Here is a 24,719-nt window from a genome sequence, read left to right on the forward strand (position 1 = left end):
AACGCAGTGGTACATTTCATAGCCAATCATGTATCTGAAATGAAGACGTTAAAATGCCTTGCCCAAGTGAATGATCCTCTCACTGTTTGCAGTTCTCTCAGGTTGGGTATTAATGAAAGTCCATGACTCCAGTCTTTAACTTCAATCTCCTTTAGGCAGTAACCACAGAAAGGCCAACAGTGAAAGCGCATCTTCAAGGAAAGCTGAGATTAAATGTATCCAGACTGTCTCAGACACAGATAAGGAGACAATCACTGTGTGTTTTAAGTCAATTATTGTGCCCTCTGGAAGCACATTATATCACTTAAGAATGGAAAGGGAGCTGAGAAAGGTGGAAAGTTGTTTTGAAAAATTAAAATGTGTAGACATCTCTTTTCTTCGTGTTTTGATTGCGTCGTATGTTTACGGACTGTGTGGGGTTTAATCTTCAAGCGAAAAAACTCTCTCCTCCATTCAACCCCAGAAAAAGATTCGGGGATTTAAAAATCACCTTTCCGTATCTTCCTCTCTCCTCTTCACTATAACGCTTAACTTTAAATTTTCAAGATCCTCGATGCCTGTAGTAAACCACATTCCTTTCCATTCTCAGGAATTTTCAGCTCCCGAAACGGGGAAAGAGTTTATTTATTTATTTATTTTTGTAAGAAAGGAAAAAGCCCTGGGAGATCGCGCATTTTTGAAAGCGCGTTTTCGTTTCCCGGGCGGGCTATGGCCCTGCCGGGCTGCCGTAGCCGGCCTCGCGCGTCCTCAGTCGCGGCGAGGAGCTGCAGTCGGCGGGACTTCCGTGTTGGCGGGATTCTGAACGCTGCCATGGCTCAGACCGTGCAGAACGTTACATTGTCGCTCACGCTACCCATCACGTGCCACATTTGCTTGGGGAAGGTAATGGATGATTCCGGGCATAGCTACGAAACGGGGTCGGGGATGTAGTCGCCCGCCGGAGCTGAAGGCGGTCTCCACGCGGGGCGAGGAAGGGGCGTGTGGAGCCGAAATGGGAGAAGACGCTGACCCGCGTTCTCCTCAGGCGATGGGAGGCCGCGTCCTGGGGGATGGAGGGAGCGCGAGGTGATTAATGGGTTCATCAGGGCGCCTTTCCGACGAGGATGACAGCGGCCCGGGGTTTGGAGGGAGGGCGGCGAGACGGCCGTGCCACCGCCGGCGGCCTCACACGGGCCGACGCCGGCCTCGAAGGAGGCCCCATCAGAAACGCTTCGCAGCAATATTTTACGTCCCTGTGCAACCCCGCGTGGCGTGTAGTGAAGCTCATTAAAACACATTTCCTAGGAGCCTCGCCTCAGGTTCCTTAGTCTCCTGTATAATCTCAGAGTGTTCTTGTTTTCGGGCCTACAAAGCTGAGTTGAGTCTTTTACATTTCCACAATCCTTTCCTTTTCTTATCGGGGCCTTGTGGATGGCATTTGCTTTGGGTTCATAACTGGAAGGTAAATAGTACGTGCTCCTGGATGGTGTTTAGAATAACGGGCCTGGTCTTTAACTCCTAGAATGGATCTGTCACGAGATAGAATACTCTGTCTTTGTGATGCAAAGATGCCTAATGTGTTTGTGAAACAAGGTGGAGAAAGTAGTTCTGAATTACAGAGGGTGTTTTAAATATTCCCATGCACTTGTCTCCTCTTTCATTTCCGTTTGTGCCACCCATTCGATTTTTTAAACAGCATTTCTGTACCACGTAGATCATGATGGGAAAAGATACTATGCACAACCAGATTTTTTCCACACTGAATTGTTTTTACGTCTGTGGTGTGTCTGGGTATGTGTTTACCCCCAAGTGCAGATTGCAACTACAGCCGTAGGCTTAAAATTGAAAAATGCAAACTTCATAGAGCCAACTTTTGAGTGCCAGCCAATATGATCATCTGCCTTAGATGTTTGAGGTTCTTTGTGAACTCGAGTTCAAGAAGTAGAAGGAAGTCAGGATTGGAAGCAACTGATAACTCTTGATAGCAGTCAGTTCTGACAGGGGAGACCAAGGATGGCTTGTAGAAGGTGGTATTTTAGCTAGTGTTTTGTACAACTGCCTACATTCATGGCTAGGCGAAAAGGAAGTGATGTTTTATAATTGCTGCACTCCTCTGACTCCTGACATAAAGTTCCCAGATGTATGTGTTAATTTCTGTGTGAATTTCCTCCAACACTAACCTTAAAGGCTGATAAAAATATTCTTAGGAGGTAATTTTCCCTTGGTCTTAGTTGTACATGTTATATCCAATATCCATTAGTTAGGAGGCTGTCTTTTGCAATTGTGTGGACAGTGTGTTCTGTCTGTTAGATTTACAAAATCTATGCTTTTTGTGTTTAAGGAAAGTGATACCTAATAGTATATAGTGATTTGTATATTACAGAATGCTCTTGTATGCATTTATTATTTTGTTTACTTTTCACACCAATGCTGCGAGATAGGGCTGGTTTTCCCATCTTTACAATAAAGTTACTAAGGTTTAGAGCCTTGGTTGTTGAACCTCTATCATTATCATTTGTGTCTTAAGTAGATTACTTTGTAAAGCACTCAGCTGAGCTTATCCATGACAGCAGACACGTTTGGTGTGTGTTTTTTTAAATTTTTCTGTATTGGTTAGTTTTATTCTAAAATAAAAATCAGACAGTAAAAATGAAAAGATTAACAGTTTGTAAACAGGTATTTTTTTTCTGTCTACTATAGAAGCAGATACGTATGGTGACTGAGGGCCTGAGTTCTACATTCAGACTACTTGGGTTCTAATCTGGGTTCTACCACTTACAAGTCATAAGAACTTGTACAAGTTACTCAACCTCTTTGAGCCTCAGTTTCATTATCTGTAAAAATGGAAATGGTAATAGTTTCAACTCTCATTTTTGCAGTTTTTGGAGAATTCAGTGAAGCATATGCAATACTTAGCATAAAGTCTGTCACATAATGGTATTCAATAACTGTTAGCCTTTATTATGAACAGTGAGGCAGGTCCTCAAACTGAGGAAACCATCCTTTTCCAGTAACTATTCTTCCCAGTTGCTCTGGGAGGCCACTGTACTTCTAATTGAAGATTTGCATTCCCAGTAAGTAGGTAGGACCTGTTTGTTCTAGAAATTGCCACAGTACATCCAGGGTTTTTAACTGGTTCCATATGACTATTGCCTTTTGTACAGTTAAACCAAAGTTGAGCTGCTTGTGCTGCTCACCCTCCCACACATACTGTATTTGTGGGGTACTAAACATATCATGTTCCCAGTGTCACCACCACCTCCCTGACATACAGCATTTCCAGCCACCTCTGAGAATGGCCTTAAAGTCCTTTATACTTAGCCCTTTTTAATCATTCTTGTGCCACTCTCACCATTTTCTCTCTGATCTCACAGTCGGTATTTGATTATTCAACAGAATTAGGAGCCATTATCCCTGAAAGGTCACTGTAAACACAAACAAAAAAACCCACAAGTATGAATTGTCATGAAAGAGGTTGGGAGAGCCTTAAATCTGAAGAGATAGATGAGAGGCTGAAGGGGGGGGAGATAGGATGGGGATGAACAGAGGGGAGAGAGCCTAAGTATGCACCTGTTGATGCTTTGTCTTTTGACTGTAAATGCACTTAAAATTGGAAATTTCAGACATTTTTGCATTTACTACCTCTTTCTTCTACTTCATTCTTAAAAGGTGGGTTCTCTTTGCCCAATAATGTTTTTAGCAACGTTGCCAATATTGTAACTAAGAGCCCTATGTGGCTTGAGGAAGTTAGGGACTAATCCTGTGGAGTGATTTATGTAGAGCATATTTTCTTGCCTGTTCCTCCTTCATTTTTTCCCATGTCTTGGACTAGTGTGCCAGCAAACAGAAATGTAGTAAGGACCTAGTGCAAAATATTTGTTAAGTGACATTTTGATATTTCTACCATCCTGGTACAGACCAATTTATCTGTAGATAATCCCAGGGATTTATCTATTCAATTAGGACTCAAGTTAGGAAACCAAATTTTGTCATGAGTAAAAGCCAAGTGTGACCCACAATTTTATGAAAAGGTGAAGGGGGTTCTCAAGAGCAGTGCCAAACAATGAATGCTGTTCAACATTAATATATCATATTCAGTTATTCCTCATTTGAGTATGAGTACAGTTTTGGATACCATACTTTAAGGTAAATACAAGTAAACCAAAGTATTTTGAAAGCATTTGGGAAGGAGTTGAAATTGGGGTTGGCATATAGATGGAATAGAATAGTGTTAGAATGAACAGACTTAATAGTGAAATCCTGAGATAATTAAAGTATTTTTCATTTGGAAGGGAATCAAGCTTTGTATAGCTCCATAGTATTAAGATTTCTACTTAATATTAAGGGCAAGCTTTTTGGCTGAAATAACCACAAATGAAATCAGTTTCTTTACAATGTAGGGGTACCTCTCTCTTGAAGTGTTCAGTAATAGGACTGCCTGTTTCTTATAAGGAATACCATCAAAAGGATCCATTCTTTCAAAGATGGCTGCTTTGTGTTTCACTCATATCGTTGATTTAAAATGTTGAAAACATAGAGACTGCGACAATGCCTGGTGCAACTTAAAGAGTCGTCACTTTAGGTAGATGAAATTCATTAATCAGTGTTCCTTGCATGGTGTTGATTGGCCAGCAAGTCATCTTCCTCAGCACATTGAGCCCATCTTTAAGTCTTGATTGCCTCTCAGTTCCCAAGAGTGGATTTAAGAACCAGCCTTGCACATTATTGTCACAAGTAATTTGCTTTGGAAAAAAGCCATATGGAGTATAAGTTCTACATTTTTCTTTCTTTTCCAGATTAAAGTAGCTTGACGAATGCAGTCACTTTCAGATAGAAAAGTATAGCAATATACTTTTTTTTTACATAGCGTATAACAAAAATTTAATTAAAAAATGTGTCCATATATCCTAGAAATTATCAGGGTTGGTATGTAATAGCTGGCATATTTACTTCCCAAATAAGATAATAGTTTATACTAAAAAATTTCTGGTAGGGATGAAGGAAGGAGAGGGAAGATGCATTATCTTTCTTTTTACGTCAACAAGAATGGGAACCCAGTTCAATAGGCATTAAATGACTTAGTTCACAGTTTTAAAGTTCTAGTATTCAAATTCTGACCTAGAGCCTGGTGTTTCCTAAAACATAGCAAGAGTAATCCAGGAATTTTATTTTGAAAAGTTTCTAAATTCCCACGGTTGAAGTAGTAGGGCCTCTGCTTACAAATATTTTTACACTATAGACTAATTCCTTTTCATAATTTTTCTAAGTCTTCATTAGAGAAACCCATAAAGTTTTGGTAAGGTGCAAGAAAGAATAATATTCTTTCAAGAAGCAGGGTTGGCTTTTGTCTCTAGTGAGGGTGCCTAAAGGGCAGAGGAGTTGATTTTAACTGTAATTGCCAAGCCTGTTAGTAAAACTTAACAATAGCCTCTTCCCTCCCATCACCTCCATCAGTGTCTGGGATCTCACTTCTCTCAAGCCTGTGTTTTCTATATCCTACACGTAGATTATTGTTTTCTAACTCTGCTCTAAGGAAGAAAAAACTGTTTCTTGGTTGAAAAAAAAAATGTGATTTTGCAGTTGAATCACATTGAATACAAATGCTGGCTCTGCCATTTGTAACCTGTATCATTATTTCCTTGAGTCTCAGTTTCAACTGAAAATGGATTTGAAACTACCAACCCATTAGCCTGTTAGGTAGATTCCTGTAAATATCCTAGACCAGGGGTCCTCAAACTTTTTAAACAGGGGGCCGTTCACTGTCCCTTAGACCATTGGAGGGCCGGACTATAGTTTAAAAAAAAAAAACTGTGAACAAATTCCTGTGCACACTGCACATATCTTATTTTGAAGTAAAAAAAATAAATGGGCAAAAACACCCACATGTGGCCCTCAGGCTGTAGTTTGAGGATGCCTGTCCTAGACCAATGGTTCTAAATCAGGTGGAGTTGGATTTTGCCCTCCAGGGACATTTGGCAATGTCTGGAGATATTTCTCATTGTCTCCAGGGGATCACTCTTGGCATCTAGTGGGTGGTGCCCAGGAATGCTGCTAATTAAACATCCTATAATATACAGGGCAGCCCCCAAAACAAAAAAATTCTTCAGTCCAAAATGTGAGTAGTGCCAAAGTTGTCCTTTTAAGCCAATTTATAGCTCTTAATTAGGTGAGTCTTGGATATGGATATTAAAGGACTGTCATTTTAGGCACAACTCCTTCCAAATATATTTGCTTTTTTAAGAAAGGGGTTTTGGTGGTAGAGTGAAGTCTCTTAAGACTAAAATGTCTTTAAATAAAAGAAATGAAACAACATAGTAGAGTAAGAGATTATAGGGTTAATCTTTCTGCACCAAAGACTGCCTGCTTAGGCCCGATGAGAAGAGCCCATTTTTAATACCTTGTGTTCTCTTCTCTTCCTTTTCCTCCTTCTCACCAGCCTGAATGAAGGGACATTACCCCAGATGAGTTTGAATTGTACATGTCACTTACCATTGCCATTGTTGTCTTACATTTTTATTTCGTAAGTGTACTGTTTTATTGTCACAGATCTCATTTGAGAGTAAATTGGATAGAAAATATAATAATATTGGCAAATTATGATCATTTTTGTGTCTTAGGAAGATCTTATTAAAGAAAATTATGTGTGTGTTTGGTGTTTTATATAGCAAGATCTGGGTAGAGGAGAATGGGTGAATAGGAATTGAGGGAAGACTAGGTTATTTGTATTTTGCTACTACAGGTTACAGTCAAATACATAACAATAACATGTTTATAAATTTCTATCCTCCTAAGCTAAATTTATACCATTGTCTAGAAATTGTCATCTGATAAATACCTGGCTCAAAGAAATGAATTCAACAACTCTTTCAAAAATTCAACACAACAGCAGTAATAATACCAGTTGTCAAACAGTGAAAAATGTTCTCCTGTGGGTGACATTGGTAATGGCACTTAGCAGACAAAGCCAAATAGTCTGCCTGTGGTTATTCTTCTGTATCATTTTGGAATATTAAACCAAGAGGTTAAACTTTTGCTTTTTCACAGTTTGGTGCTGGCCTTTGATGTTTTGCTTCTTTAGACACTTCTGGGTATATTATCTGAGCCTTAAATTTTTGTACATCAAAATTCACTTTTATTAATTTTACAGTGTGCAAAGCATTGTACCAGTTGCTGCATGTAGATGCAGAGATGAACAAGATGCTGAGCTTGCCCCAAGAAGCCTGATATCTAATAAGGAAAACAACGATGTAAACAGTTTTCTAAGTATAGTACAGTTCAAAAGAGGTGAACATTAAAATAAATGGACAAGGGGTACCCTATCAGAGAAAGACTTGGTTAATTTTTTTAAAAGATGTGTGAAGGCCTTGCAGAGGAGGTAGCATTTGATCTGCATTGTGAAAGGTGGGAGGGATTTTATTTTGATTGTGTGAGATGGAGTGCAGAGATTAGCAGGACATGTCAAGCTAAGAAATGGGAGCTCTGTACACAGGAAGTACCCACTGTCCATATTCTTTTTGTTGAACATCAAATAGATCTGTGTGGTTGAAGTGTAGGCTGTGTCAAATATTGAAATGGCAGATGAAGGGAAATGGCTCTTTAAAGAACTAGATTATGTTACTCTTTGATTGCTATATTTAAGACTATGAGCAGAGAAAATCCATTGCTGTTTGGCAGGAGAGCAGTGAAAGCTGCTGATCCATATTTTAGGAAGGTAGCTCTGGCATCAGTGTGAAAGGTGAACTGAAGTGAACATTTGGAAGCTTGAAAGGAGGTCATTGAATAGATCAAAGGTATTAATAAAAGAATGAGAACCTAAACTCATTGGGATGAAGATGGCAAGGAAAGGATAGATAGTAGGTTAAAGAAAATTTGGAGATAGATTTGTCATGTTTTGGCTATTCTGAGATGTACATTTTTTTTTCAAATTATAACATCTCTGAAATCTGGTTGTATCTTACAGATGTAATTGACAGTGTTTTTCATCCTTTTTTCTTAATGATATGTAGAATATTGGTGAATCTTAAAATCTATGGCTTCTTAAACTCGATACATAACACCATCATCTGGTGACAATCTGGATGGTGAAGATAAATGAAAAGGATGAGTCAGAGACAGCTCTGACTGTTCTAGCTCAAGTGAAAAAGTGGTAACCTCATTGACTTAGACAGGAGGAAGTATAGGAAGAGAGCAGTGTGTGGAGGAGGCCAACCTTGATTTGGGGCATGTTATGGTTGAGGCAGCTTCAGGATCCTTATATGGAGTTGGTGCCTAGGCATTTGGATGTAGTAATACTGTTATCTCTTTTTTTTTTGAGGGATTGCTATCGAAATGTCTGTACTGACATCCATTATTTAATCTTAACACCTGAATCAAAAGGGTACCAGGTTAAGCCACAATTTTCAAAGGCAGAAACTGATGCCTACATTAACAAAGGGACTTACCCAAGATCAAACTGTTCAATAAGTGGCAGAACTAGAATTGGCCACAGTTTGTCTGTCACAGCCTAAGCTCTGCCACTTACTGAGGTCCAGTTACAGAGAGAGCCTTAGAAGTTGTCAGCATGGAATAGATATTAATGCCGTATGACATATGAGATTAAGAGAAAAAATAGAACATATCAGATAAGATGGCCTAGGACAAAACGTTAGAGGAAGCAGTTGTACCACCTCTAGTATTTTGACTGTCAGCATCTCACTCTGATCCTGTTTCCATCATCTTACTCTCCAGCATTACTGCAGCCTTATCAAGATCCATCTGTTGACTCCATCATTTTTTCACTGTCATCATTTACACTCAAGCACTATATTCCCTTATTATTCATGATCATTTTTTATCGTCCTTTGCTCACCCTTTCGTCTTGGCAAAACCCCAACTCTGGGTAAACCAAACTACTTATCTACTTCCTGCCTGAACCTGAGCAGCTAAATATTGTTAAGAAAAATACACACCTATGTTAATTGGTCTTACTTTGCATTTAAAACCACAGACTTCAAATATTAATAGGACTTCAACGATGTGTAGCATTGCTACATGTCCCTAGTAAATTTGCTTTCTCACTTTTCAAAATAACTGCTTTATTTTCCTATTTTCTCAAATCTGTAGCCTACCTCCCTTCTCATTTTCAGCTGATAACCTCACCTCATATTTAATGACAAAATATAAGCAGTTGAGATAGGACATCAATTCCCTCATCTTTCCATCAGCAGATCATTCTACCCCTTTGTATTTGTCCTCACACCCCCTGCTTTCCCTTCTATTACAAAGGAAGTCAGATCCTCACTCCTGTATAAGCCCAAATCTCCCCGAGTGCTTTTCCCTTCTTGACTTGTTAGGGACTTTGCTTCCTATAGCTATGATACCCCTTTCCTTCTTCTTCTATCACTAATATCTCCTCTTTACTGTATCATTCCCGTTGGTATTCCTAACCATGGTATTATTTTTATGCTCTCTTCTTTACAGCAAAACATGAAAGAATTGCCTATATTCTCTGTCTTCACTTCTTCATATTTCATTGTCTTTCAAACTCCAGTCAGGTTTCTATCCCCACCATTCACTGAAACAGTGCTTGTCAGTAACAGATCACAGTGACTTCCGTGCAGTTAAATCCCATAGTCACATCTCAGTACACATCAAACTCAATCTCTCATCAATATTTTACATGCCTGGCCACTGTCTCCCTCTTGAGAAACTTTCTTCTCTTGACTTATGTGATAACAGTATTCTCCCTTCCTAAACAAGCCGCCTCCTTTTCAGTTTCCTTTGCTGATTGCTCCTCCCCTTCCTCTGCTTGCTGGAACGCCTTTTCTCTAGCTGTGGTGTCCATGCAGGGGATCTCCTCCAGTCCTACGGCTTTAAATGCTATTATCTTTTATTCCAGTGACTCTCAAAACCTGCTTTGCTAAATTTGTTTACTTAAAGTGGGCTTGTCGTCACAAATTTAACATGGCCAAAACAGAATTCTTGATTTCTACCACATGTGAAACTTACTTCTCCTGTCTTTGGCACTTTAGTAAATGATAGCACCAACTACTGAGTTGCTCATAACTGATTTTTAGAATAACCTTTGTTGTGGAGCAGATAAAAAGAAATTGATTGCTTTTAAATGTGTATATAATAGGGAAAGCCTATGGGGGGTGGGAGAGAATCTTGAATCCTCTTTTATACTATGCATGGTTTTATGTCTTAAGCATTGGCTTTTATTCATTTTTTAGGTGAGTTCATGACTTATAAAAATCGCCACCACTTTAAAAGTAGATACCAGTCTAAGGAGATAACTCTTTAACCGAGTTTCTTAATTTCGGGGTACTTCTAGGAATATTGCAGGGCTATAGTGTGTGTGTTTGGGAAAGCTACAGAGTAGACATGGCAGTATCTTCCTGGTACTTAGTTTGGGGATTTTATGCTCTTGAAATATTTCATGACATAAAGATGAAATTAAAGCATACATGAATATATTGTGGTGTGGACTTCCAAATCATATAAATTTTTAAGGAAAAAAACAGGACCTGCAAAGAAAGCTTTGGCCTTGTCTGCCTCCTGAGACTGTGACCAGGAATACTTCACAGATAAGCGTTCACTTCTGGCTGCTCGTAGGAGCACTTTGGAAGAAGAGTTTGAGACATTGTGCTTCATGGCCCTTTTTTTTTTTTTAAAAAAAAAAAAAAAGAATCTTATCAAACCAGTTGAACTGAATGAATTAGAACTAGGTTTCTCCAAAAGGAAATTTAAATCCATCCTCAATTAACTTCTCTGTTTAGTTTTCTTAGGCTAGTGTCTAACCAAAATGTTTCGAAAGCCAGCCTAAGGCCAAGGAGCTCTTTGCAGTGAGACTCAAATGATTACCTGTCATGAATAGCCATGCATCTATGATTTCTTTGAGGGTAGAAACCCCTTTCAAGTTAATGAATACTCACTGTGTCTTTCTGAGGCAGACAGAGCAGCACAAGCATTTTCTCTGAGGAAAGTGGTTTATAGTAGTTCTGACTCTTCATTCTCCTTCTACTGCTTGATCTTCTAGTCTTCTAGTCCCTAGTACAGAAGGGCTCTACGCTGATATTGTTATTATTATTACAACAGGGGAATAGTGAAAAGAAAAATGACTATAAAATATTTTGAGCCCCACAGTGAAAGTACCATGTAAATCAAATGAAAACCTAAGTATTTCTATGTTGTTTGTGTTTCTATTGTTAAATTTGTAGTATTTGAAAAATATTGTCATTATTTCCTTCTGACAAGCTCCCTACCTAATTGAATATTAAATACTGTCTTAATAGCAATTAATTCATTCAGCAAACTTTTGCTGAGTACATACTGAGTACCAGGCTGTCTTCTAGGTTATAGGGATTTAGGAATGAATGAGACTAAAGAAAGTCTTGCTCTCATTGAGCTTCCATTCTAATAAGGTAGATAGATAATAAATATGTAAACAAACAAATAATATGAGGTGGTATGAATGCTAAGAAAAAAAACCAAAGCAACTTCTCTTTTTTCTGTTTTCCTCCTGGTAAAATAACTATACACAATCAAAACACCCAGTTGACCCCAAGCAAGCTACCTAATTTCTTCATGCCTACGTTTCCTTATTTGTAAATTATATTTACTTTGTTTACCTCACAGGATTGTGGTATTTAAAAGGGCAAGGGGAGATAGAGGATTCATGTGCAAGCTGTTTGTAAAATATGACTGTAAATGTATGAAGGCATCTGTACTTGTTTAAGTGGAGTCAAGGATTTGTGTATTTGGTGTATATTGTATTGTCAGTATATGTGGTGGCATTGTTTTCTGTTTAGATCATAAACCACTTGAGAGTGGGGGTCATGCTTTTTGGGTTGTTCGTTTTAGTTTTCATGACTGATTTTGGGGAATGTCTACTAGGATGTCAATGCTTAATAGCTGTTGGTTGCTGTTATTCTGTAATAGAGTGAAATGGATTGAGGAAAAGCTTCAAGAATCAGATGTATGATTGTGCTACATGATCTTTAAAATGCCTTCTAATCCTGCCATTCTATAATTTTAAAATAGAATAGTTTGAGGAAAATTGTCCCAGCGTTAGTGGAACAAAAAGAATTTTCTTTTAGGCATGAGAGTGGTTAGGTACAAATTAAAGCATTTCATAATATGTCAGAAGTTTCAGTCTCCGTGACCAACTATCTCAGATAGCATCTTTGTTATACGTACATAAGAAACAATGTGGTCAACAGAAGTGGAGTTTTTAGAAGTCTTAGATATTCTCCTAAACAACTGTTGTGCTGTATTCTAGAAAAGTAATTTGTTTGTATTTGGCATTCTAGTTATTACTGTTGCCCTGTACTAAAAGTAGTTTCTTTTTTTAAAGGTACGCCAGCCTGTCATATGCATCAACAACCATGTATTTTGTTCAGTTTGTATTGATTTGTGGTTGAAGAATAATAGCCAGTGTCCAGCTTGCAGAGTCCCCATCACTCCTGAAAATCCCTGCAAAGAGATTATTGGTAAGGGCCTATTTTATATACACGTAGGAATAGGTTTGAAACAATTTCCAAATAATGTATATTTTGGAGAAGACTGAAATAGGCTATTTTCAATGATGTTATTTGGCCAACATCACAGTAGGTGGATGAGTAATTTGTGTAATGTATATGTGGAACAACTGAGAGGCATGAGGCACTATGAGAGGTACTATGAGAAATAACCCTTATCTCCTCAGGGATTCTAGTAGGGACTGTGCATGCAGACCAGAAGGAAAAGCAGCAGATGCTAAGCGCCAAAATAATGCCCTGAAAGTTGAGACAAAAAAGTTCAGCTAGGAACATCGAGAAAGGCTTCAGAAGTAGGTGGCCTTTAAGATGGACATTTAAGGATGGGCTAAATTTTAACTGGTAAAGATCAGGGAGAGCATTTTCTTCAGGGAAAATAGCATGGACTAAGGTTCAGACATAGGAAAACATAGAGCAGGTTTTTTATTAATAGAAATAATCATTAGTTTAGTTTGGGTCTGATTACTATAACAAGACTATAAAAAGGTAAGTTGAGACTTTAGAGAACTATAAATGACAGCTAAATCAGGGATTCGCTCTATGGGTAAGAAGAAAGATGAAGTGGGTATGATGGTTTTATGCAAGGGAATGGTATGATCCAAAATGTGCTTTAGGAATGTTATTTGGGTGGTAGTCTGTAGGTGGGACTATAGGGGCAATATAGGATGTGAATAGGTCAAGTAAGACAGTCTTGCCCAGGTAAGGCAGCATGTGAGTCTGGATTAAGGGTAAGTAAAACATTCATTGTCACACTAATGTGGGTGAAAGTGGGGATAAAACTTGAACTGGAGGATCTCTGAAAAAGAAAATCTTTAAAGAGCCTTTTTGGTGTTTGGCTTTTATTGTGCTCGTGTAAGTTATTTCTTTTTTATTATTATTATTTCAAGAAAATATGAGAATACAAACATTTTGGGCGCATTTTATATCTTTGCCTCTCCCTAGCAAGGGTTATAGGTATGCCCTTCCCTTCCACAATGCTCACCACATCCCTCAGATGTGGGTCTACTCCACAACCCCCTAATCTCTGGTGAACACCACCACCATTTGAGCACTATAGTGTTAATCAGTCAGTACCAATTTGATGGCGAATACATGTGAAGCCCATTTTTCTCATCTTGTGTCACCTCACTTTGGATAAGGGGCTTAAGCTTAATCCAGGATAATATAAGTGGTGCTAGCTAAAATGATTTTTATTTGTTTTTGCTTTAGGAAAAATTGAAAGTGATTCTATAATTAGCCAAACATAGAAAACATCTTTCAGGAAACTTAAGAAGTCATTGTAATAGTCCAAAATTAGGGAAAATGAACTTAAAATTTTTACAAAGGAAGTGGAGAGGATGATATATGCTAGAGAGCAGAAGAAGAACTAGTGGGACTTCAGAAATAAGAGATCAAAGGAGGAATCAAAGTTGGTTCTAAGATTTCTTTCTTGAGAACCTGGGTGAATTCTGGTAGAGGACTAATTCTATGCTGTGTTGCATGCTACAGGGTTAACCTCTCTGTCTCTAGTTCTAGTTTTTTGAACCTCACCAAAGAGTCAGCTCTTCTCTTGAAGAATATGATACAATAATTTGAATATTTTCCCCCAGCATTTTTTCAAATCCCTTTTCCTGCTTTCACTCATGTCTAAGTGATGTCTCTTAACTTCCCTCAAATAAAGTAGTTCATCCTTCCTTGCATTTGGATAGAACATCCTAAAAGAGAACATCTGTAAAATGCCTTTGCTATTATGATGCTGAGAAGTATAAAGAAGATAGCCACAGCATAAGTGAAGAGCTTTCAGGAAGAATTCATTTTGAGTGTATTTGAAACAAGTCATGGCATACAATTAATGCTGTGACTCATTAGCCATTCATTGTAACTGGGTTGTTAGAATCAGTAAAAAGAAACATTAAATCTTTTCAATTGTGTTACCAGTAACCAGGCATGCTCAAATACCTTAGTTATAATTATTTATACATACATATATACATGAAATATATATTTTATAATCTGTTGGTTAAATATAAATATAATTGGTTTTATCATTATTTAACAATTGTTTAGTTTTCAGAATTTGCAGTAGTTCAAATGTGATAATAATATATAGGCTTTTCCTCCATTAAGTTTGCTATAATAAGATATGTAAGTAAGTAAATAAAATATGATATTTTCTGAGGGTGTTTCTTATGGTGTTATTTGGTACTTATCTTTTCTCAGGATTAGGATAGAGAAAAGGCCTAGATTTTGCAGCCCCAAGTGTGTATATAAGGGAAAGGGTAGATGTTAAGCTGGGGAACTTTATAAGACAGTAAGAAAAAGGTTCATTTTCATTCTGTCCAAATCAGAATGAAAAATTAGGATTTTTTCTTTCCTGTAGGAGGAACAAGTGAAAGTGAACCTATGCTAAGCCATACAGTCAGGAAGCACCTTCGGAAAACTAGACTTGAGTTACTCCACAAAGAATATGAGGTAAACGATAATTGAAATATCAGCAGTGAATTCAAGGTAAAACTGAGCTACATCAAGTACCAAGGAAGAAGGGAATAGGATTCTAGAGAAAGGAACAGGTGGAAGCATTTCCTTTTTTTTTTTCTTTTTTTTCAATTTAAAATTTGTACCTCTACAGATATGTCATTTTATATGTACTCTCTCAAAAAGTTGGGAGATATAGGAAACCCTTTTGTGAAAGTTATTCTGACCCCTGCATTCTTAATTTGTTTCTGCCTAAAAATTCACTGGTGATTATAAGCCTGATCAATTCTGGCAAAGTAAATACTATATCATATGTCAACTACCAGAACTGAGATTTTAGTAAAATATACTATTATACTATAGTAAAATATACTCTTTCCTAATTATTGTCTAAAGGTGAATGAGCAGGCTGATTTGCCATGGTGATGGGATTTTTCCAAATAAATTTATGGTAATAGAATACATATACTTTTGAATAGTACACATTAAGCCCAGTTGTCATTTTGTGTTGACTAATGGGAAGATATTATTGATCTTCTCTTTTGATTCAGAATATCTTTAAGTTAAACTGTATACATGGAAACTACTTCAGCTGCCTCAAAAAATTTTCAAAATACAGTGGAACATAAATAAATGATTGAATAAATGTTCATTCCTATATGTGTTTTCCACATACATGAATATATAAACACTGTGTTTATAATTGTTTATTAATATATTCAAGCTAATATAGTGATTTTTAAATTATATAATGCTGTTTAACTTGAAATGTATTGTAACTTAAAATTGTAAATAGTACTGTGTTATATTTAATTCTAAAATGTACTCTTACATACTTAATGAATATTTGTCATACTTAGATACTAATCAGATTAATCCTTTGGAAGATCACTGGCATATTGAGCTACTTGGAGTTTATTTTCTAACAACAGAATTTTTAACAACCTCAGTTTAAGGTGACGTACCTATTATAAATGAATAAATGGCAACTCTGTACATTCAACTCTCCATATCTGCAAGTTCCTTATCCTGGGATTCAACCAACCTTAGATTGAAAATTTTTGAGAAAAATAAAAATAATACAAATAAAAAATGCAGTATAACAACTAGCTACATAGAATTTACATTGTATTGATGTTAGGTTTTACAAGTGATCTGCAGATGATTTGAAGTATGTGGGAAGATTTGTGTAGGTTATATGCAAATACAGCACCTCACCATTTTATATCAGGGACTTGAGCATCCTTGGATTTTAGTATCCACTGGGGTCCTGAACCAAATCCCTGTGATAATGAGGGAATACTATACTTTTTAATTCTACTCAGTAAAACAATTAAATGTGCCTCAAATTTTTCATCTGAAATAGACTCTACTTCCCTGTTGGAATTCATGTGACTTTTCTTGTTTTCCGGATGACATCTTAAATAGAATCAAAGATTTGGCATTTTTTAAAACCACAAACATTCAAATGGAAAGCAGCATAAATGCTAATTTTTATTGGACTACATTTTGAGAATTTAAACTATATGTGACTTTATCTCTACAAAATTGTTCTAATGTATAAAGAATCTATTATCTATAGAATTTTGAATATAAAATTCAAAAACACATTGGCTTCAGTTTAGCATGTGTGTGTGTTTCATGTCTCTGTCTGCCTCATAACTGTGCAATGCTTTTTTAGGATGAAATAGATTGTTTGCAGAAGGAGGTAGAAGAGCTTAAGAGTAAAAATCTCAGTTTGGAGTCACAGATCAAGACTATTCTGGATCCTTTAACCTTGATGCAGGGCAACCAAAATGAAGACAAACATCCAGTTGCAGATAATTCAAGTAAAATTGACCCAGAAACTGTAGCAGAGTGGAAGAAAAAACTCAGAACAGCTAATGAAATCTATGAAAAAGTGAAAGATGATGTGGATAAATTAAAGGAGGTAAGTTGTGGTTTTAAAAAAAATCTATTATGGTTGTTTTAAAAATTCTATAATATTATAAGCACCTTCAAAAATACAAATAGCCATATTATCTTGACTCAATCATAAGATGATTTGTGAGGGAAGGACAGAATCTCTGGATGAGCATTTATATGCAATAAGAAAACTTTTTCTCATTAAATATCATTAGCTGCCAAGATATATCAGGTGGTTCCATTTGTGACTATAATTGGAGACTCTATTGCTTCTATATGAGATTGCATCTTCTTCTAGAAGAGTAACGTCAATTTAAAGAATGTGTTTCTATTCCCCCCCCTTTGTGGTTTGCCTTAGTTTTTTAAGGCTTACATTAGTAACTGCCCTGTGTGCATAAAAACAGACACATACCCACTTTCCTACTTATAAAAGGAAAAGTTTTGACCATATCTTTTGTAGCACTGCCATTCTCTGATTTTTACGATTGTAAATAGATATTAAAAAGTTAATAACTAATTCCAAAAGAGCAATGAGCAGCTTTAGACTATTCCATGCAAAAGAATATTGTGGCTTGTGAGGCTAGTTTGTTGTGTTTTTTTTTTTTTGTTTTTTTTTTTTCAATTATTCTTCTATCTGCTGTAACAAGATATAGCATAGGTGAAACAGGCAAACTTTTAGAATTTTCCAGTTTAGGAAGGGAGATAAGATCCATGTCATCAGCACTAGATGTTACAATCAAGTGCTATAGCACTCTCTTGATCCAAGTGATAAGCCTTTAGCTTGACTTCAAGTTTATCCACAGTGGAGTACGTTTGGAGATGGTTTTGTCCCATTCAACCTATCTGCATTTCCTTAAAATACTATTCCTGTGCTGAATTACTAAATCCTGCCTCCGGAAATCATTAATGAGCTCCATATGATATTTTAAAGAAGTACTCCTGCATATTGGTTCTCAGATCTTCACTGAAGTTAGTTAAGTAACAGAAAATCATCTGCAACTTAGGTGTAAGCCATCATCCACATATAAAATAAATGTTGTTTGAGCACAGAAAAAACCAAGATGAGAGGAAAAAGAGAACTTACTGCCTTCAGAGAAAAAAGAAACTACAGACATAATTGCACTGAGTTTGCTACAAGGTCAAGGAAATGTGTAGTTTCTTTAGGTATTCATGGCCAACATTAGTCTATTGCTTTGTTAGAAGACAAGAGGACACTAAAACGAATGCCAACTGGGAAGTTAGTTTTTATCAATCTGCCATGCCCTCTTTAACTTTCCTGCCTCTAATTGAGCATCAGTAAGCTCTATATGGTTTCCTTCATAGTTATTAAATTTCATTTAAATTTTTGGCAATAAATGCTTAGAGCCTGGGGCTCTGTGTAGAAACTACTCTGGGCTGATAAGGATGGTTTAGGGAATGTTTATAAAAGAAGAGTACATAAAGCACAGTTGGTTTTTCTTTGCTCTTTTAATGGTGACATGTTAAATCCAATACCCAAAGGTACCCTGAGACTTCAGAATTATTTAGGATATTTAATAAGCCAATTTTGGATGTCTAGTGATGGTATCAGGTAATAGGCTATAAACTGGGGCACAAATGAGTGAAAATGCATGGACTGCAGAGATAAAACTCAAATGTGAAGTGCAAGATAATATCATACTATAAATCAAATACAGGATTACAGAAGTTTAAAGGACTCCTTAGCGTGAATGAAATGGACCTTTTTTTTTTTTATGTTTCCTGAACTAGGTGAGTTTTGAACCATCATGAGGCCAGTATCATTACCCAATCAGTATTGAGAATGTAGAATAGTTAGCTGAAGTCTTTATTACTCTTTCAGGTGCAACAAGTAGGCAGAACTCTGCCCTTTGTAATCTTTACTCACCTAACCTTCCTGAACTTGAAAATACCTCTGATAGTTGAGGAACTAGCAAACCCTAATAAGAAGTATTAGAGAGCCACAGCACTGGTGAGAAACCTTGAAACAGAGCAGTACAGTAGTGGAGGGCAGGAATGGGGAAGGGAAATCAAATGAGTTTCTAATTTAAGCTTGTCATCATCATCAAAAAACATTCACTAAGTGCCTCTTCTTATTGTGCTATGCTTGAGAGCTTAATTCATTGTCTGTATGTAGGAGGAAGTAAATGGCTTTACTTATATCTTCAGAGAGGCATTAATGGTGTTTATCAGTCACTTAAAGAATTAACCCTCCACAATCCTGGTTGGTGTGCAACCATGAAGATGAGCAAATGCTTGGAGCCCCAGAGGAACCTGAATGAGTCTAAGAGAGGGAGTTAGACATTCCCAAAAGAATGTCTTTTACTCTACTTCTCTTAAGATAGTTATGATGCTTTTGTATGTGACTGGGCAAGTAATATAGTCAGAAGTTCTAAAATTAGTCAAAAGCATTGGTCAAATTTTTGAACTTTGTTTTTAAAGCTTCTTGGTTAAAACCTATCTTGTTGACAGTAGTTCTTCTGACCAATTCACATTGAATATAAATGTTCTAGTCAAAGAATTTCCCTTGCCACATAAGTGAGGTTGATTTCTAATCTACAGAGTCTTATTTTTCTTTGGAATACATAAATGCAATGACCAAAGAATCTAAAGAAAGTAGCTTTTAAGATGACTCTAAAATTTAAGCATACTACTTTTTAAGTTATCCAAAATTAATATTGAGCCTCTAGATTTTCTAGAAACAAGTGTCTTGTTAGGTAATTTTTAGGTGTCATACAATTCAAGAAAACAAATCATACTTAGAAAATTGGTTTTTAATCAAGGAAGAATTCATGAAATTTATTAGAAAATACTGACTCAATTTTGAGGACCCAGAGGTTGTGAGCCAGGGCATTGGGAAAGCCATTTTGAAGAAAGAAAGTAAGTAGCTTAATCATTGGATTTGTTATCACTGGAAAAAAAATTAAATATCAACCAAGAAATCAATTTCATAACTCAAGAATTAACTCTTCATCATTAGTTTGCAAATATTTGTATGTGATACAGTATTACCTTGCTTAGAGTATTCAGTTATGTGAAAAAGGAAAAGAAAAGCATATTTGCCATTGATATGGTTCTTTAATGACTCTGAGCTAACATAGCTCCATTTATTTCCCAGGATAGGAGACTTGCAAAGTGCTTTGTGGAATATGGATTAAAAATGCTTATTAGTTGTATTCATAGTTTCAGAAGTCATTCCTGGTGGTGATTTTAAGTTTCTGATGGCCATGTTCTAGTATTCAGTTTTCTAATATTATCACCTAAAAAATACAGATGACTCATGTCATAGTTTTTATAAGGCACCTTTGTTTTGGCTTGTGCTTAATTATTTTCAACTCTTTTTTTTTTTTTTTAAGGCAAATAAAAAATTGAAATTGGAAAATGGTGGCCTGGTGAGGGAGAATTTACGACTGAAGGCTGAAGTTGATAACAGATCACCCCAGAAGTATGTATTTTGCTCACAGAGCAATGTTTCAGATTATGTCAATATGTTAGACTAGACTGCTGTGATAGTGTGTTTTCCATTTGATTCTTTCATGTAAGCATGTAGGTTTTAAGTAGAATATTTTGCCTCTAAAAATCAAGTGTATACTTTGTGTTACTGGTAAAAGCTTTGTTAAGGCTCATTTTGAAGAAAGGATTTCATTGTTATCCTTTTTCCTTATCTGATTAGCAAGATTATTTTATGTGACCTAAGATAGGAGAGCATTCACTTGGCTTTACATATAACTGTTTAACAGTACTAACAAATATTAGTGAGTAAAATTAAGGTAATGTCCTTAAGCTATTTTCTGAGATAATAATATTAGTGATAATTCACATTCATATAGTGCTTTCTCTTTGCCAGATACAACAATGTGTAATGAAGAACTATTATTATTCTCTGATTACAGATGAGAAAATGGAAGCATAAAAGATTAAATTAATTTATCTAAACCTGCTCAGCTAGTAAGTGGTAGAAATAGCATTTGAAGTCAGGTAGTCCAGCCCCAATGTCTTTGTGCTCTTAACAAGTACACTGAAAAGCCTATATGAAATAGAATTTAGGGCATTGTTCATTGAATTTTGGACTAATTTTAAACTATACAATTAAATCAATTTCTTCTTCTCTTATGGAATAGTTTCCATCCCATTCCAGAAGATAAGATCTTGCAAGTATTGGCCCACTTAACAGTTAATTTGTTTAAAATGATAAGAAAGAGCTGGGATTTAAGAAAAGATGGCAGGCAGCACATGAGGTTTTTCTCTAGGAAAAGAAGGGACAAATGAGAAGACAATATGGCCCCCATGGTCATGTAGCCTTTCTGAGGGGTAGCACATCAGAACGCCAAGCTTCTGGATTCATCCAATTCAACCACTGGATTTCATTTCTTTCTAATGGAAAAAGACAAAGCAGGAATAAGAAAACAATGAAAATTTTATCCTACCAGCAGTCTCTCTCTGGTTTTCATTTGAAAAGGAGGAAATGTTGCCCTTAGTAAAACCAAGTGTGGTATCAGGAAATGGTAGAAGTAAACCATAATTACTCTAGACAGAGATTACTAACCAATAGGAAAAGAAGCATAGCTTTTACTTTTAAGTAGTTCCTTCCCTTGTGCTCTCAACCCTGTTTTTCTTTCACTTTAGATAATGTCCTACTTTGACAAATTAGTGAAATAGGCTTAGGAAGTGTTGCTATCATGTGGTGGTTTGAATCTCTACTCCCATCATTTATTGGCAGTTCGCCTTGCCAGTCATAGTAATGCTTGTCCATTAGCCATTTCCCACAGCATGCTGAATGGAACTAAAGCTATTTTGTTTGTAGCTTTTATTTCTTGAAAAGTTGCCCACCAGATTTCAAATTTAATGCCAGCCACAAGGATGTGTGTTTTTAAATATCCATGGCTCCAGCTGGATAAATTACTGAAGAATCTCACCTGAGGAAACCTGGCCTCTACTCCCAAACAAGCAGCCACACATCTGAATCCAATATGACTTTAGGCTTTGCCGTCTTTAACTTCCATTCCTTACCTTCAGGGGAAAGGACCAATTTCACTTGAAAAACGATTTGAGCTGACCCCTATTCTAGATCAATTTGCAATGCATTGAGGTATTAAATGCATTGCATTTGATTTATAGCCTTGTTTACTCTGTATCACCAAACCCTAGTGGGAGTCAGAGAGAAGCTGACCACAGCTGAAAATATCTACATCTGGTTCACCTGAGGAGAAGCTCCTATTTGTATGGAAAAGAATAAGAAATTTCAAGATTTTACAAGTAAATGCAAGCAAATAAAAATCACCCATTCCATTTTATTCCCTTGGTTTAGGAAATACCTTGACTAATTATTTTTCTTTTGTCTACTTGGTTAGCTGTCAAGGTTTATACTTTTTTATACACTTGGCTTGAGTCTCTGATTAATCCTACAAGTTGAGCAGAAGTAGGGAGGGATAAAAATTAGGAAGGTGTATTAGCCCAAGCTAATATTTTGCCATAACAAAATATCATAGACTGGGTGGCTTAAACAATGGATTTATTTTCCCACAGTTATTGAGCATAGAAGTCTATCAAGGTTGAATAGAGTCAGGTTTCTAATGTGGGTTCTCTTCCTGGCTTGCAGACTATCACCTTGTTGTTACATCCTCACATGGTGGGGAGAGAGATTGTGCTCTGGTCTCTTTATGTCTTATAAGGACACTAATCCTTTAGGATTGGGGCCCCATCTAATGACCTCATTTAACCTTAATTACCTCCTACAGACCTTATCTCCTAATACAGTCACATTAGGAGTTAGGGCTTCAAAATATGAATTTGGTGGGGGGGAAGAGCACAGTTCAATCCATAGCAGAATGTATGCTCAAACAAATATCATGCTATTCCCCAAAAACTAGACTTAAATCTGGTGCAAAGAAGGGGGACCCAAACATTTACATTGTTCTCAAGTAGCTAGCATTATATAAAAAGTAATATGTTTTATAATCTTTTAAAAATAGTGCAATAATCTTTTTAAATGAAGGTCTGTCTTATCATTGATTGCCTACAGTTTTTATGTTCTTTTATCTTCCATTATATCCAATCTTAAAGTGTACCTGGACATCCTCTCTCAGCTTTAACTTAAAAGCCCTCTTGAGCAGTGTGGCAGATAACCTACTAAGCATGTTCTTCTAGGTTTCAGTAATATATATTCTGTTCCTTATCAAAATTTCATTATTCTAATATCTAAATTGGTGGTCCAGAAAATGCAGTCTTTTTTCTTTGGCCTTATCATGTAGCCATTTCCTGAATTATTATTTCTCTTTAATATTAATAATAATATTTAATTATTCTTTCTCATTAATATAATTACTGTATTATATTTCACTGAAGGAAATCCACCTGTTTATTTGCCCTTCAGTTTCCCCTAACTTGGACTCCTAAGACAATTGAATTTGATTCTTCAGAACCAACAGGGTGGTGATATGTCCTTTAGTTTGCAAGACTACTATCTGAAGAAAACTTAACTCTGCCTGCCAACCCAGAAATACTAAATTTTTTCTTACTTAACATTGTATTAGGTACTTTGAACTACCGTGTTTCCCCGAAAATAAGACAGGGTCTTATATTTATTTTTCCTCAAGAAGACACCTTGGGCTTATTTTCAGGGGATGTGTTGTCTCAGCTTGCAGCACGCACAGGATGGCCAGGACCTGACAGGGGAAGCCAACCTTGTTAGCGGGGCTGCCCGCACCTTTCCAGTCACCTCTGGGATAGTAGCTGTCATGATGGGGCAGATAAGAAGGGCTGCTCATCTTCTTTACTGCTCTGTGATGAAATGCATGGGTTGTGCAGATACTCTGCATAGCCATGCCCATCACTAGGTCTTATTTTTGGGGTAGGGCGTATATTGCTCAAATGCTTAGAAGTCCTGCTAGCGCTTATTTTATGGGTAGGTCTTATTTTTGGAGAAACACGGCATATAAAATAAATACTCTCTCTGACCCCTAAAGTAGGTTAGAATTCCCTTGCCATAATTTATTTTATTACCTGTACTTTCCCTTAGCACAGGTTTTCTCAAACTTTTTAAACGAGGCCAGTTCACTGTCCCTCAGACTGTTGGAGAGTGCATACTGTGGGCCCTGGACCAGTCAGCTGCTAAGCAGGACAGACAGCAGCAGCAAAACACCCAGAGGCTGAGGTGGGGGCCGTAGTTTGAGGAGGCCTGCCTTAGCACATCTCACAACTGTTAACCCTTTGCACTCGGATGTCCAGTGTGGATAATGTCAAGTGGATAATGAGAAAAAAGCAAGCGAGTGCAAAGGGTTAATAATATTTTATGTAATCTTGTCATGACTTTCTTCTCTTTAAGCCAGAGCTATAGTTGTATTCACTTTTGTGGCCACTGTAGTTTATAGAATTCTGGCTCATATCCTGCTCCTAATACATATTTGTTGTAAGTGAATAAAAAACATAGCACCTAAGACTATAGGGTCTTCCCCATACAGACAAATCCAGACTATAGTACACTCAATAGGAAAAATGACTGGATTTCTTCATCAAATCATTGGCATGGAGTGGGGTGCTACTTTACAATAAGAGACTAAGAGACACAAATACCAAATGTGCAGTACCTGGATCTTGTTTATGATACTGATTAGTAACAAACTGTCAAAAGACATTTTTGAGGCAATTGGGTAAATTTGAATATAAAGTAGGTATTAGATGATACCAAGGATTATTGTTGATTTTGTTTAGGTATCATTGTTACTTAAGAGAACACCCATTTATCTTAGTCCTTTTGGGATACTATGAGAATATACCATAAACTGAGTAGCTTATAAACAACAAAAATTTATTTCTCACAGTTCTGGAGGCTGGGAAGTTCAAGATCAAGGTGCCAGCAGGTCTGATCAA

General features: G+C 36.7%; 1 protein-coding gene across 4 annotated transcripts in view; it reads left to right on the forward strand.

Moving 5' to 3' along the window:
- The first annotated feature begins 745 nt into the window (after nt 1-745).
- The window catches only part of OBI1 (ORC ubiquitin ligase 1), a 42,003-nt gene continuing 18,029 nt past the window's right edge, over nt 746-24,719 (forward strand). Inside the window, exons 1-5 of one of the 4 annotated variants that reach the window (XM_012785744.3) lie at nt 746-882; nt 12,314-12,449; nt 14,854-14,945; nt 16,735-16,878; nt 20,207-20,295. In XM_012785744.3, coding sequence (XP_012641198.3) covers nt 811-882; nt 12,314-12,449; nt 14,854-14,945; nt 16,735-16,878; nt 20,207-20,295 — 533 coding nt within the window. In that variant the 5' untranslated portion in view covers nt 746-810. Of the gene's footprint in view, nt 883-12,313; nt 12,450-14,853; nt 14,946-15,808; nt 15,905-16,629; nt 16,879-20,206; nt 20,296-24,719 lie in introns of those variants that run through there. The other 3 variants (XM_012785743.3, XM_012785748.3, XM_076009349.1) reach the window with 3 other exon arrangements.

The sequence above is a fragment of the Microcebus murinus genome, chromosome 13 (genome assembly GCF_040939455.1).
Source record: "Microcebus murinus isolate Inina chromosome 13, M.murinus_Inina_mat1.0, whole genome shotgun sequence".
Classification (NCBI taxonomy): Eukaryota; Metazoa; Chordata; class Mammalia; order Primates; family Cheirogaleidae; genus Microcebus; species Microcebus murinus.